The following is a 16023-nucleotide window of genomic DNA, read 5'->3' as shown; positions in this document are numbered from 1 at the left end:
TATTAGATGGGCATTTGTCAGGCACTGCCATCACATGCCCAGGTACTCTCACCATTTTCCTGCTGCTGCCATCGTATGACCAGATAATGAATGCCATTATGGCAGTGCCTCGCTACAGCTTATGCTATCCCTACACAACAGCAATACAAACAAAACAACAAGAAAACGGTTGGCTTTGCCTATGCCATTTTATTCAGACTGAGCATCTCTGCTTAGAAAGGTACACATTTGATTTTGTGAGCTTTCATTTTGCACAACAGAATTGAGCAAAAGCCCAGCTGAAAAACAGGCTGCAAGAGACTCGTTTTCCAAGTAAAAGATTGCATTTGATAGAATCAAATAAAAATGCATGGACACGTTATCGTTTCAAAGCAGAGAAAAAAACAAATGCAAAGTTCTCATTGTAAACTGTACTTGAACATTTTGGGGAAAAATTAATGACGATCTAAAACCGTTATCGGAATGCCCCAGGCATCTAACCATGGCCCTAAAAAGCAAAGATGACGCGCTGCACCAGACCCAGCAGAGCATTAATAACACCTTTAAACAATTCTATGCCCAACTATACTCACATAACGCCCAGGTGCCCCCCGACGAGATCTCAGACACACTAGAGGAGATAAGGCTGCCCAGGCTATCACCCGCACACACCGAAGCCCTAGATGCAGACATCACCATGGAAGACATATCTGAGGAAATTAAATCCTTGGCCACGTGCAGGGCCGCGGGCAGTGACGTTCTACCCTCCGAATTTTAGAAGACCTACGAACCAACTCTAACCCCCATTACTGCATGAGGTCTTCCACGAGGCACTTGATGTGGGGATCCTGCCCGAGAGTATGCGTCAAACACTGGTGGTCCCGATGCTTAAACCCAACAAACCTGCGGAAGACTGACTCCTATCGTCCACTCGCAATGCTCAACTATGACGTTAAAATATTGACCACAATCCTAGCCAGAAGGCTCTCTAGGTCGATAGGAGAGATAGTGCACACAGACCAAAATGGCTTTGTGCCAGGCCGCAACACCACTGCTAACCTTTTCAGGCTCCAACAGGTTATGTCCCAGCCTAATCGAAACGGGGGCTCCTATGCCACGTTATCCTTAGATGCTATCAAGGCATTTGATTCCATCTACTGGGAATGGCTTCTAGCGGTTCTCCAAGGCTTCGGGGAGAAATTTTTCAGATGGATCGAAGTGCTTTACACCAAATCAAAGGCACAAGTAAAATCCGGAAGGTTTGTTTCTACGGCATGGGACATACAGAGGGGCACCAGGCAGGGATGCCCAATTTACCCCATGCTCTATATACTTGGGCTAAAACCTATTGCCATCTACTTCAGAAAACAATTCTTCGATGCAGGATACAGTTGGATGGGGTAGATCACAATCTCCCTATATGCAGATGATGTCCTCCTATATGTGGGGGACCCACACCTGAACGTGCCGACTATGCTAGAGGTCCTGGACAATTTTGCCAAAGTCTCTGGAATACGATTCAGCAGACGTAAATCCTACCACTTCCCATTGGCAGACCTCAGAAACAAACACATTGGGCCTCATTACGATCCAGGCAGTAAGGGGTTAACCGCACCGTAAAAGGTGTCGGCGCTGTTAAACCCTTACCGCCAAATTAGGTCCCTTTGCGGGTCCCGACCTTAACGGCTGGTTAAGGAAGGAACCCGCAAAGGGACTTTCGAGGTAATTACGGTACCACAATTACCACCTTCCCCATTTCCATTGAGCCCTATGGGGGAAAAAATGGGAATGGCCAATGGTGAATGGGGAATTACCGCCCCGCCAACCTTGGAATGGGGTGGCAATTCCGCCATTCACCATGGCGGAGTTGGTAAAATACTGGCGTCAACCATGGCGCTAACAGCGCCATGGTTAACGCCAGGGTCGTAATGAGGCCCATTGAAGACCTACATCCACTGGGTGTACAATGGCAACTGACCACATTCCGCTACCTTGGAGTCAACATATTGCACACGCCTGAGCTAATGCACGAGAATAACACCTTGGCGGCGCTAACCCCTCTACGTAAATCGGTAAGTTTTTGGTCCAAGCTCCCCCCGTCTATGATGGGAAGAGCGTCCATCATTAAAATGATTGTTCTCCCCAGGTTCCTCTACGGATTCCAAAATGTACATTAATATATTAAAGCCCCCTTCTTTCGCTTACTCGAGATGATACTTTAGGGACTTCTTATGGGGTAAAGGTAGACACAAGATGGTGCTAACCACACTAACCCTCCCGTATGACAGGGCGGCATTCAACTCCCTGACCTAGAGCAATATTTGGCAGCCCAGCTCAGCTTTGTAGTCAAATGGTTGGCTGATGACGCCACTTCTGAAACAGCATTACTACAGCACCCAATCGCCCCAGTCCGGCTGAAGGAACTCATTTGGGCACCCCAACACCTCCTGAGCGAAGCACCCCAACCACTCACCCTGGGAAGGCAAATGTGGCACAGGGCAAAGTCACTTCTTCACCTGGGACACACATATGTCCCAAATATTCTGTTGCTTTCAGACCTATGTAAGAGCAGTGTCGACTTAGTGACCATCAGGCACTGGGAAAGGAAAGGGGTATACACGTGGGGAGACTTATACAGCGAGGGCTCCTTACGTGACTTCTCTTCCCTGCAATCTGAAGAGGGCATACCCAGCGGCCAATTCCTGTGGTATCAAAGGATTCGAAAACTGGCACGAGCCCAATGGGATGCATGGCCTGAGGAACCCGAGGCCAACCCCTTCGTAACACTATTGTATAACTTGGGAGAGGGCTGGAGACCGGTGTCCCAAATATACAGCCACTTAATGGACAGGCCTAATCCCCGCAGCTCTGACCTAAAGTGGAACATGGGCCTGGGACTCGAAATGACCGACGAGGAATGGGAGAGAGCCCTGGCGTTCCCTAAAGAGATATCCAGGAACTCCAGATTTAGATTAATCCAATTGAATGGGCTATACCGCACCTACCTAACTCCATATAGACTGGCGAAGTTCAATATACAACCTCACCATAACTGCCCCTGGTGGAGCAGAGACAATGCAGATCTACACATGTTCTGGGAATGCACCAAGGCCTGCCGGCTTTGGGCCAAGGTGGAGTAAACCTGCAGGAATGCAAGCATGTCCAGATACAAATGGACCCCCAGTGAATGCCTCTTGGGAACTTACCCCAGATTCGCTAAAATCAAACACACCGTGAAGCTCATGGACATGGCGTGCATCCTAACTAAGTGGACCATTGCAATGGCATGGAAACAACCAGGTGGCCCACGATTCCAAGCATGGTATGGAGAGTTGGAGCGCTGGGTGGGAGCAGAAACCTCGGCTTGGGAAGACAGCGTTGCTAAATCCACCAAAGATGCGAGTCAGGCACTAGACGCTTGGAGAGCCCTGACGTGGGCAATGTTCCACCCTCCCGATAAGCCTGCCTGAACGATTTACATCCATGTTGTCTGTTGTCTGAACTTGCCACCGCAAGGGTACTTATACAAGCTGTTGCCTGAAACAGAACCGAACCCCCACTTCCACACTCCTTCTCCCGCCCCCCCCATTCCCTCACCCTTCTCGCTCCACCCCCCGATAATTCTTCCACTCTGAACTGCTCATCAAATCACATGGAGACAGTCACCGTTATCGTTAAATGTTTATGTTAATGTTGGTTTACTGTTTATTTCTTTTACTTCTGGTTATACACCATCCAAGCTATACTATGCCGCAGTTGGCAACCGGCGCCATACTGCTGTTGTACCTATAACAAATGCCAATAAAGAAATTTTAAAGTAAAAAAACCACTAATTTCCTTCCGACGAGGATACAAAAAGCCAACAAAACACTCTGATAATTATGGATTAACGCACAGCAACCAAAATAGGATTCTGCAATTATAAAAACGCAAAGGGTTTGTGGAAATGGCTGTGTGTGATTTCATGTTTCCACAAATATATTCTCTAACTTGCACTTCATGACTGTATATTTGCCTTTCATGTTTCCCAAATGTATTTTGCCACCGTGCACTGCATATTCACTACATGCAATTTCCATCTCCACTTTTTCCTGCCCTTCCTGATCCCTCCAAAACTAGTTCCACTTGTGTCTCATGTGGGCAGGAGGGCTCTGGAATGACACTTGTACCAGACCCTGTACTTATCCGGCCCTCTGCAAGTCACCAAGCTAGCTAATGACCTGCACCGTTTCTGGGAACCTCGTCCATTTCCCAGTCCAGCAATTACTCTCCCCTTGGGGCCCCAACTGTCCGGCACTCTATTATTTCAAATCCCCTGATCTGGGAATCACACAGAATGCCTGAAAATGTGTGGCCAGCCCTGCATCCCATCTCGCCTAGAAACAAAACAAAACTTGTCCTGGCAAAAGTCAAACAAACACTTGCCTGGTTGATAAGCTGGCCCTGGAGTGGGCAGAATGTTGGGGTGGTGGGGGGACGTTGGATCACACTCTTTGGTTGCTGGCGGTGGTGTTCTGGCGGGGGTGAGGGGAGCAGAGCTCATGAGGCCTTGCCTCAACCTGCTCTATATTTCCACCAGTAGGGCTTCCGCCCTGTCTGGCCCCCTCCCCCCACCTGTCTGTCTCTCTGTGAGAACCCAGTCCGTCTGCGTGCACAATGCACCCTCATAGGGTCTGTTGACTCCCTGGTCCAAAGCTGTGTCTCTGACTGGGGTCTCCCACAAGGCCTCCCCCATTTTGACTGGCCTCCCACAAGTTTGTTTAAACTTATGGGCCTATGGAAGGGAAGAGGGTGTGGTGTGGGAGGGATAGCCAAGCAGGGTAATAAGCATAATACGCACGACACTGGCAACTAATGCACATTGTACAATGTTTGTACTCCGGTCTTGCTTAAAAAGGAAACAAATGGGGGGGGGGGGGGGAGTGTGGCCAAGATAGTGACAGTGCAGGAGCGTCTCTTAGGAGTGCCATGCATCCGTGCTTGAGATAGACATCATATGCCAAGATTGCATAAGAAAATCATTTATTGTGCAACGAATGCCCCCAGAAAGGGGTTGTAAGCTCCAACGAGGAGATTGGTGTCCCTGCGCCCGAAGGGTGGGGCGTACTGGATTGGAGTTGGAGCAGCGCACCTCAGCACGGATCCCAGCATGAAGAATGGATATAGTCGTCAACCCCCATGACATGGTTACTGAAGGTGATAACATTCAGTTGAGCCCTGCTCTTCTAGCCCCTTCCTAGTCACACCATTGTGGTGCCCCAGACAGAGAACTATGGCGACTGGGAAGAATAAGAGTAAAAGGAACAAAGTCAGACTTGTTCGCGCCAAATAGCAGACAACCAAACCAGGACAAATCCAGGCCTGCTTCGACTTCTCGGGACCGTGTAATGTCAGCGCTAAGTCATACTGTGAAGTCGCGAGCGGGGTTGAATCGCAAATTTGATACAATGAATGAAAAAGTGCCACAACTTGACACAAGAAACTCCTCACTGAAACAGAAAGCCATTGACCTTGAACAACAGAGTTCCCAGAGTATCCCAAAACTGCAGAGTACATGTGGAAGCGGTCATTAAGAGTAATAGACTACTGAAAACCAGACAACACCTGGAAAACCTAGGGTCTAAGAGTGGTTTGCCTCCACTAGGGGGCAGAAGGAGATAACCCAGCTTCCTTTTTCGCCTCTTGGCTTGGCCCGATTTGCTTGACCGGGAGGACCCCGTATACATGGAGAAATAAAACGAATCCAGCCAACAAGAATGCAAAAATCGTCTGGGGGCACTACAGTAGTTAGCAAGCATTAAGATATTCGGAGAGAATATGGAGGGCGGCAGCTGCACGGGAGGACTTGCAATATCAACAGCACATTTTTTTTTGTTTCCTGACTAGGCACTGGTGACTAGGAAGAGGAGGAAGAAGCTCAACATACTTTTAAAAGACTTTCTTGTCCGAGTTGTGAAAGCGGGACTCTTGACCAGCTAAGTTGAGAGTCATGGAAGGACAAAGAATTTGTTCTGGGATGCTGAGAGAGTAGAAGAATTACTGAAGTCGATCCCAGAGAAAGCCACTGCAAAAGCAGCTGCAGAACGAAGAGAATGCCGGGACAGGTATGGTGGTGCTCTGTAGGTGCGACAGTCGGGGGCCTCACAGGCTATTTAATGAACAGGATCTAGACCTTGCCCGAGGGTCTGGTAATGTGGTTGTCCGCAAGTGGTATGGCTTTTGGAGAAGAGAGGCGGGTTTGGTACTGCGGATGCCCCTCTAGGTGCCAGTGTGATGGGTTTGGACATAGGTAATCTAAAAATCAAATGGTGGACCAATGTGTTGAGATGTGTACGGCTCACCTGGCCTTATTACAAGTGGAGCTTGTGGAGAGATACTTGGGCTATATAGCGGATGTTCCACGACCTGACTAAAAAGTAAGTCATGTGGGTTATTTGGCAGACGTGAGGTGGGGCGGAGTTAACAGATTGGAGTTATCTCGTTCGTGTTTTGTGGTATGGAGGGGTCAGTGAACGGTTTGTGTTTATGCTGTGGCGAGTGCCTTTGGTTCCACAGGGATGGTTAGGAAAGCTTCTGCAACTCGTTGTACAGATTACCCCCTCCCCCCCTCACATATGTTAAAGAGGACTATCAGAGATGCCCTAAAACTAATCTTGTTCCTTAAGTTACGTATTTGGAAAGTCTCATGTTGAGAGCCTTGCTCTTGTTTGCAATAAACTTTCTTTTTTTAAAAAAACGTAAGGATTCCATAACACTGAAGTACCATTTCCTGCGTCAACCACAAAGCACGTTTTGCACACTCATTTCGTGCAATGAGGTCTCCATTCTCCCAAAAAGGGCGAATGATCTCGTGTGATTCACTGAATAAAATGAAGAGGCAATTAGCATGAAAAAGTAAAACCAAACACTGAGTCATACCTAGGCAATATGCAAATAGCCGTGTGTAACTTTCATGTTTCCCAAATGCGTTTTCACCTTGCACTGCATATTCACTGCACTGTTTCCGGTAGCTGTTTATTTCTGTTAAGTGCTTAGATGTTCCCCGGTGTGTGCCACTGTGTTTATTCCACTCTGTCCCCTGCACCTATGGTATGTGGGGGTTTGTGGAATTCCTCCATCCCCGTGAAAGGACTTTAAAAAAAAAAAAAAGCAGTTACCTCCGTCAATAAACCTGTTCACCGCCCAGCTACCCACTTGTCCTCCATCCCCACTTTCTCTTCCTCCCTAGGCCCTGCAAACCAAGTTCCACGTGTGACCATCATGGGTGGGGTGCTCTGGAAGGCAACTTGTCCACACAATGTAATTATTCTGTGTCACCAAGCTAGCCCCTGTTCTGGGAACCTTCTCCATTCCCTAGTCTAACAAGTTATCTCCCCTTTAGACCCAACTGCTGTGCACTGTATAATTTCATCATCCCACATTCTACAATTAACATCCCCTCTGGGCTCAAGCTGCCAACTCCCCTGGCCTGGGAATCACACAGAATATCCGAAAGTGTGTGTCCCACTCTGCATCCCCTGGAAACGACTCTGGCAACACTTGCCCAAACAAACACTTGCCTGGGTGAGAGGCTGGCCCTGCAGTGGGCGAGAACAGCAGTCTTATATAAGACTGTGTAGAGAAGACTAGAGCCCCTTTTTCCTTGGCTGCTAAATCTGTTACAGGTTTCTATAAAGACGTTGGTGCCTTCATTGTGTTCCCACTTTTCAGTGTAACCTGCCTGTTATTACCAGAGAGGGGACCCAGTCCGTCTGCATTCACAACGCATCCTAACCCGGTCTGTTGACTCCCTGGCCCAAAACTGGGGCCCTGTCTGGGGTCTCCCTTACGGCCTCACCCATTTTGGCCTGCCTCCCACAAAGGGGCATATAAACATGATTTGATATTTTATTTGTATTGCGCTCGTACACAAGTGTTTCATAAACAGTTTATGTTTCGTAAACATAGTGTCACATTGTGATAGTGTCAGCATTTATCAGTCTATCCACTGAAAACCAATAACCCAAATGCTAATGAAAAATATCAGCTCATCTTGGGCGAACTTCACACTTCTGCAGGTCGCCTTTTCAAAAAAACTAGTGCAATAAATTAAGGCTATACGCAGCACATGAACACTTATTCTCAGTCTTTAGCATTCCCTTTCTTGGGAAAACCAATTCTGGATGGGGCAGCAAGAAAAAATCAAAAGACAGCCTTTATTTTGTATAATCAAGTAATAAATACTGCACTGACGAGGTTGCCATCTATTGGGCACACGCTAAGAGTTAAGTCCATATTCGCAAACAAAATTTCAACAGGAACAGGTTATTTTTTTTTTAGCAGTGCACATGAATCCAAATACTGTAGCTTCACCAACATTAGTGCTTCGGAAACCCATATTTCACGAAAATTACGTCACATCTGTAAATTATTCCCTGTAACACAAACATTGCATACCCCTATGAACTACAGATCTAAATGTATGGAACTAAAAAGGGTTGGTTTTCATTAAACATAAAGTATGCATAACAGGCTGCGCAGGCACTATAGAGCAGGGTACGAAATTGGAGGGGTGGGTGGGGAGCTTGGAGCGATTGAACGCCTGATTCTAGAATAGGAGAATCTGGTTAGCTTGAAACCAGAGGCTACTTTAGACTCCCTTGGCAATTGGTGCCTTACAATCAGTATTTGAAAATGCTAAGAAGAATCAGGACACATTTAAAAATAATAAAACCTACATAATGGACAAAACGTTACAGTACGCATCTTATCTGCAAATAAGATTCTGGGTGTACTCAGTATTTCCTTCTGGTTCCCAAGCGGTAGCTCTTGCCTACTAGGAATGCCTGACACCCAGGAACTGGTTTTATTTCTTGCACATGGAATCTTACATCACGCCCTGTGGAGCACTAATGCAAACAGTTCAGATTTCCGTTCAAAAGTTAGTTTATGATATCACTTTAACCATTATAGAACTGTTATATATAATAGTTACACGTAAAGTGGATTACAAATAAACAACATTTGCCTATTGTGCATGCACAGATGAGGATTTTAAAAGGGTCATATATCTGTGAATTACACACCACACTGTGTGTGTCGTCACCCTCATGAAGGAAGGGTTTTCAGCCAATAAAAAGTATGAAAATAGGTTTCCCAATAGAAGAACACAAGGTGATGTATATATTATGTCCCAAAAAGCCCTGATGAAAAAAAAATAGATATTGATGCACATAACAGTTGCAATAGTCCTTAGAATTAAGGCAAACCCTTATTTATATGTTTATGTTACTAAGCCATTTTTTTAGAATGCAAAAAAGACAATTAGAGACACTACATAACGCAAGACAAATAGCACTTTTAAAAGATAATGTTGTAAACGCGGCAGTGTTCATTTTCAGACAGGCTCTGAAAGACCATACTTCCAAAAATGTACGTAAGAGGCAAAGGCACTGGATCAGGGAGACATGCAGTGTTATTGTCTCCATTCTACCATGTTCCGCTTTGAATGCAAAATCCTTCACTATTTACATTCACATATTTCCTCTGCTCCTGTAATTCATTTTGCAATAGGATGCCAAAGGAGAAAAAAAATTGGAGTATCCAGTCAAATATTCAATGCATTTCTGTAGCTGCAATTCTCACTTATAGCATTGTGGGTCCATTTCCGACCAGCACGCTACAATGTAAACTCCATTTCACAGTGCCTTCGGAAGCTTCCACCTCTCTCGAATGACGATCGTTCATGAATAAGGCAGTCTATGTGGGTGGCAACACGTGCAGGTGGTCTCCAAGAACACACCGCGCACAATCTCTGTAAATTAGCTTTAAGAATAGTATTCCACTTCCGTAGATTAACTCCAATACTTATGTGGCATTGTAAACGCTAGTTTGGGGGTGAAGACTAACATTGCAATGTAGCAAGAGGTGTCTTGCTCAAACATTAAACTTCACATGCCTGAATCCTTACTGTTCCTTGACAAATTCTTTGGAACTGCCCCACGTTTCTGCCGATTTCATTAGCGCACGCTGGATGATGTAGGCGGATATTTTTTTTTATTATTATTATTATTTTTTTTTTACATAGCACAAACCATGCATCTGGATTTCAAAACTGCTAATAAAACACTGTGACCGCGGCATACTATATTAAGCAATAAACGTATAGATATGTCACTTTGCTACACCTTTAGAGCGCAAATAAAATTAAACAAGTATTAATCTTCCTTCTAAATGCATCACCGTTAAATGTAACCCCGTTTTGCTCCTCGTACAATAAATGCATGCAATGCGCACCAACATGCTCCTTTGAATAAAAGCGCTTTTCACACATGTAAACACATGGCCCATGGGGAAATATGTTTAAGACACCCAAATGTCGTTTTCCCTTCTGCATAAACATAAGTCCTCCCTCACCGTAACACAAATGCGCATCTAACTGAGGGTTCAAAAGTATGACGCCGACTGGTCTGGACTGGATTGAACACCTCGGCGGGTGTATCAAGAGCCACACCGATATCCTAGAACCGCGCACGTTCCCAAACAAACGTGTGCACTGCGCCATGCCTCAAACGGGCGACAGGCGTCACGCTGGCCTGAGCCAACCGCCGCCTCGGGATGATGCTGCTGCTGCTGCTGCACGCAGCACGCGGGCTCCTCGCGCCCCCGCAGCCTCGGCGGGCACGGGTCCGCGCGCGCGATGCAACGTTTCCGGGTACACCAGAGGGGTGAGGAGGAGACGTCCAACCGCCTTTGGCTGGACCGATCGTTGGCGTCTGGGAACTGAGTGGACCACCTTGTATAAATACCTTCCTCTGTTAGTAACACGAGGATGTCAAAAGGAAGACTGCGCTTCATGTGGCATGGCGGTGTTAATCCCGAGAGCAAGCTGCCGTCAATGGGGGTACTTGCCGCGCAGGGCGTGTTTCACTCTCGCGGTTGAGCGAGTTATTCCTAAGGCACGGTGCTGGCGTGTACCAAGTGTTGTGCTAGATAAATTGTAGGACCAGTGGCACGAGAACGGGTTCTTATCCCGTCTTGGAATAAAATGGCTGCATTTAGATTTTTGATATGTCTCCCAATGAATCTTTCGCTGTACAGGTTTTGCCAACGCTCTACTTTCTACACTGCGTAGGTTCTTCGGAAACTGAATTTAATTTAACAATCGTAAACGTGAATCCTTAGTAAGAGTATGGTGCCCCTAGTCCATGGAAAGAGCGGTGGTGAGAAATCCACAATCTCAGCAGCGCCTTAAGCAACCCAGATCAGTGGTCGTCAATCTCATGCCTAGAATCTTGTCAGGTCATACAAAAGCCTATACCCATTGATCCCAGAAGCGGCCAATAAGGTAGGTTTCAACCAGAAATGTAATGCAGCGCAGGATGTAGATGACAACCCAGTGAGGGGGTCCTCTCCTAGAACAGGAACCACGTCCCCAAATATAAAAATACCCAACAGCAAAAGGACCATAATGGTGGCAAGAGTAGGTGCCGATCACCACAAGTCATAACATGGCTTCTAAAGTGATTTTTGCATGTTTTAGAATGCATAGCCCTTGCGGGATATAGGTCTTAAAGTCAGGCAACCCATGTGATGACATGAACACAGTTCACTATTCACATGAAGCACCCTGCTTATCAATGCAAGCAGCAGGACACCGGGTTCCTTCCAATGTCGAGTAGTTTCGAGCCCAGCGTGTGCTGTGAAGTATTAGTTGGCAGGAAACCAGCAGTGTTTATAATGTACCTAGCCTATTAGCATGCCGTGGACCTCAGTGGCTGATTAATGAAGTCTCACCACCAGACTCAGGACTGTCCAGATCCAAAGTCGCAGCTTTTTATTCAGGCTGTGGTGTACCAGCGCATTCCCCCTTACAGAGATTAGATAAGTCTTTTACAATTAATCTAATTGAACACGACATAAACGACCCTTCAAGGGACAGGGAGAAGAATTTGTAATTTATAGAAATACACATTTAGGGAGTGCTTGTGGAAAAAGAAAACACTAAAGTATTTGTTGCAGCAGAGGGCACCATCAAGAGCTTCTTCAGGAGGAACCAGCTATGGTCACACTTGGGTGTCGGAGGAAGGCGGCCACCATAATGTTCAATCCTTAGGAGAGTGTCCAAAGAAGCTTAACATCTTCATAGAATCTGGCTTATCCAGACATACAAAAACGTACTTAAGGTATTTAACCCAAGAGGGTTCTGGCATGTAAACTCTCCTCTGTCCCTAGCACAGGTTTCCTTTGCATGCTTAAACGCAAAAGGAGGTGTCAGACTGGCTCCATCTCACAAAAGAGAGCATACCTGAAACGCAAAGAGTGTACACCATGCTACCATCGTTTTAAACTAGTCCAGAATACATCCCTGTCTAGATAAGCTTTGACCCGCGTTTTCAATAACAAGGACATCGACTTCCTAAATAAGTTCTCTTCTCCCATCAAAATATTGAGACTAAAAATCCTGCTCAACCCTACATTAAAAAAATGGGCAACATGAGGACAGTGCCATGAGGGGCATAACTAATGTTACTGACCCATATAAAGAGTGCCTTCAAAGAAAAAGGTACAACTTTGCATTTATGAGAATTGCAAGACTAGAAAATCATAATTTGCATTTTGTTTTGATTTATATAGCATTTTCAAAGCGCTCCACGAGTTTTTAAAAACATGGTACAAAACAACATGCAAAGATTGAAATTACAACTGTTCAGGAGATACTTAGCATGGCGAGATAGAGGAAAGAAGATAGGTTTTTAGACGAGAGTGGAATATGTGAAGCGACAGAGATGAGCAACTAGACACTAGCTGCCACGAACATAAGAAATGTGCATGTAAGTTTATAAGTGCCACTTGTTCAATCACGTTTCCAAATATCTTGCAATCACAAGGCATGTTCACATGGACAGTGGTGTCTCTGAGATGAAAGGACAAAAAAAGTAAATAGGTAAATGTAACAACCAAAAATAAGACGATCACCTACCTCGTCATCATGCTGCTGACAATAGGTGTTCCGGTCTGGATAGAGGAGGTTGAAGGGTGGCTGCAGGTGGTGGAGGAACGCCTGAGAAAGTTGTGAAGCTGGTGTCGCCTGCGGTGGATGGTGGTTGTTGTGAGAACTAGATGTAGCAATTGAGACAGAAGAACCAGCTGGGCTATTGGTGGAAGTTGGGGCCTCATGCCCCACAATGGACGAGGATGATGGGAAACGCTCTACAATAAAATGGTCCTTGGTCAGTCGCACACGCTGGTGGGCACGCACACAACTTGTGCACAAATTCTCCTGGCAGTCCAAGCAGTGGGAGCTTGCTCCAGTTCCTTCATCACATGAGCTGCAGCGTGCACCAGTGGGGCTGGGTCCCGGAGTGCGACGGAGTAATGACCCACTGCTATGGTGGTGCTGCTGGCGGCTGCTGTTCCCATTGGTTCCCCCACGACCATTATTTTGTTGCTGCTCCTCAACAGCATCCAGAAGGCTGCTGAGGTGCAGGAAGGCAGTGCTATCCATGGTGGCCTCCTGGCAGTCACAAGCCGGACAATGAAGTGGTTCGCCAGGGCCACGATGAGCCTCGAGGCAAGGCCTGCAAAAGGTGTGAAGGCAGGGCAACACGTGCATAGACCGGCGCTGTGCAGATAGAAGACACGTGCCAGAGGATGAAGAGCAGGAGGATGAGGAGGAACCAGATGAGGTAGGGCCAGAGGATCCCCCACACAGCTCCTTGCACTGATGACAGAGCTGGAAGTCTGACTCTGGGAAAGCAGCCATGTGCATAGGAAAGCCTGCTGGGTGCAAGTTATGACCAAAGTCTCCAACCGGTGGAACGAAGGTCCTCTGGCTTTGGCGGATACACCTGATGCCCACGGGCACAAAGAGAATTTAAAGTACACTGCAGTGATATGACGGGGCAAATTAAGCTAACTTCCTGATGGGGAACCAAGGCCTACTAGTCTTAAAAATAATAACGAAATTGATGCAATCAATTGATATTAATTTCTTTAACTCTGCAAATGTATGTGGTCCAATTGACCAGGATGAACTACCAATGGTTGGGGTAGAGGATTAGAGCACAAATGGTGTAAAAGGGAAGGCAGAAAGGCGTACCTGACGTGAGCACTTAGTTATTGTGTCGGTCCCCAGCGAAGGGGGTGACGCCAAATTCAGTGTAGCCCAAAAATATAATATAATAAAAGTCGTGTTGTTCAGGTTTCGAACCAATACCAAGGTGGAAGTTGAACGCACACTGCCCAGAAGCTACAAATCCCCCTCTGGTGCAGACACAAAAGCTGTTCCAACACTCAGAGCCAAGGAGAGCGTTGCACTGTTGCCAAATCAAACGCCGAGAAGAGGTCAATAATACTCAATGGCAAAGAACTCTCATTGACTGCCCTGATCACAAAGTACCTCACCCCTGTCCAGGGGCGCTAACACCCAACCGCCTGCTTACATTGAATATGGGCATCGGTCAGCTTCAGGAGGGGAATTAGGGGGGTGTTTGGCCCCCACCCAGTCCTCGGGTCAGTCAGATGACAACGTACTGGTTACTGTGTCTCTTCAAGAAGGGGTTCAGCATACGGGTCAGATCCGGTCCCATGAGGAGCAAAACGCCCGTCACCCAGATACACATCTGGGGGAAATGGGTGGTAAGTATAATGGAAGCAACCGCCCGCAAATCTGTGTGCCTAAGGTGTTTCTTGTGCCAAGCTTAGGCGGGCATCCCAAAGCCAGGAAATAACAGTTTCAGGCTCCAGTGATCCATTTCGTTAAAGGGATTAAACTGGGATCCGTTTTTAAATATACGCTCAGGTGAAACATGTCCTGTTATTTAAAAGAATCCAATGGTGTTTTCTTGAAAGGGGAGACGGTCGGGATACTGGTTTTAAAGGGTGGCACCAGTGGTGCGTTTTAAAAGGACCGAGGGGCTCCAGTGATGTATGCGCAACAATGGGGGTCCGGAAACCCAAGTTTTAAAGGATGGCTCTTAATGATAAGACTCTTTCACAGGGATTCTTCGGTGATCCAGTTTTAAAAGTGGGATCCGGTGATGCGTTTCTTTAACCGGAGCTTCTTCTAAGGCGAGCCTCTAGTTTAATGCCATGCAGAGAGGCGAGGGTATGCAGAACCACCCTTCCGATTGCTTAGCAGCGCCTCACAGGCGGCTGCATCAACGTCTAGGCGCTCTCCACCCCGAGCTGTTCATCACTCTCCCACGTGCAAGCCATTGCGCCACTGTCGGAACCGTGCAAAAAAAAAAAAGACATTAACGTCGCCCCTCCCCGCGAAAATACAACTCACGTCCTGTCCTGATCAATACATCCAGAAGCGGTTTCAAGGCAGCAGCAGTTGCACAATCGAGGAACAGCACGCCGGCGGGACTCCAGGTATATTACTAGGGGCGGGGGTGTAGTTGGACCCACCCCTGCCCGCGCTGTGTGCAGGCGGTTCCTGCGGTGCTGTGCATCTGGGGCCCCTGGAACCGGAGCACACGCCCAGGTGCTGATCACGGGCCCCGGGCTGCTTGTTTTGCTGCTGAGCTGGAGCGGGCGGCGAATGCGTGCGTGAGCGCCGCTGGGAGTGGAGTGGAGTGTGGGGGTGGGACAGGGAGGGAGGGAGGTAGGTAGGGAGTGCGCGTGTGTGGCTTCCCAGGCCCCCTCCTGCGAGGCTGTGACTGAGCTGCAGAGCTGCTGAATCCGGAACAGTGTTGCCAGCTCTGGGTGAACAAAACAAGTCCCAGACCCGCCCACACAACGACTGGGACGCGCTACTCAAGGGAGCCCTGCAACTCCAACAACACCGCCTTCTGGCCACTTAGCTTTCTGTGCATATGTGGGACGCCCACTCTAAGAAATACGCACAGAAGCCCACATAAACACACGTGTATCGTTACATATAGATCTACATGGACATTGATATGGATGTAGCACTATCATTTATACATGTGTGTCCATAGCTATACATGTGGTAAATATACTTAGCTTTGCCACATTTCCTCCAAAACATTTGGTCGCCCATCCCTGATAATGGAGATCGGTCAACGGGGAGGGTTGGTTTGGAACGCGACGGGCAAG

At 47.2% G+C, this 16023-nt stretch overlaps 1 protein-coding gene across 1 annotated transcript in view; it reads right to left on the bottom strand.

Moving 5' to 3' along the window:
* Positions 1-15632, bottom strand: part of TRIM71 (tripartite motif containing 71) — a 371406-nt gene extending 355774 nt beyond the window's left edge. Inside the window, exon 1 of the mRNA XM_069648819.1 lies at positions 12941-15632. Coding sequence (XP_069504920.1) covers positions 12941-13729 — 789 coding nt within the window. The 5' untranslated portion in view covers positions 13730-15632. The remainder of the gene's footprint in view (positions 1-12940) is intronic.
* Positions 15633-16023: the final 391 nt, after the last annotated feature.

The sequence above is a fragment of the Ambystoma mexicanum genome, chromosome 2q, assembly GCF_040938575.1.
Source record: "Ambystoma mexicanum isolate Mex_15411 chromosome 2q, UKY_AmexF1_1, whole genome shotgun sequence".
NCBI classification, from domain to species: Eukaryota; Metazoa; Chordata; class Amphibia; order Caudata; family Ambystomatidae; genus Ambystoma; species Ambystoma mexicanum.
Note: the sequence above shows the minus strand (reverse complement) of the source record. Positions and strands in the feature narration are given on the sequence as shown.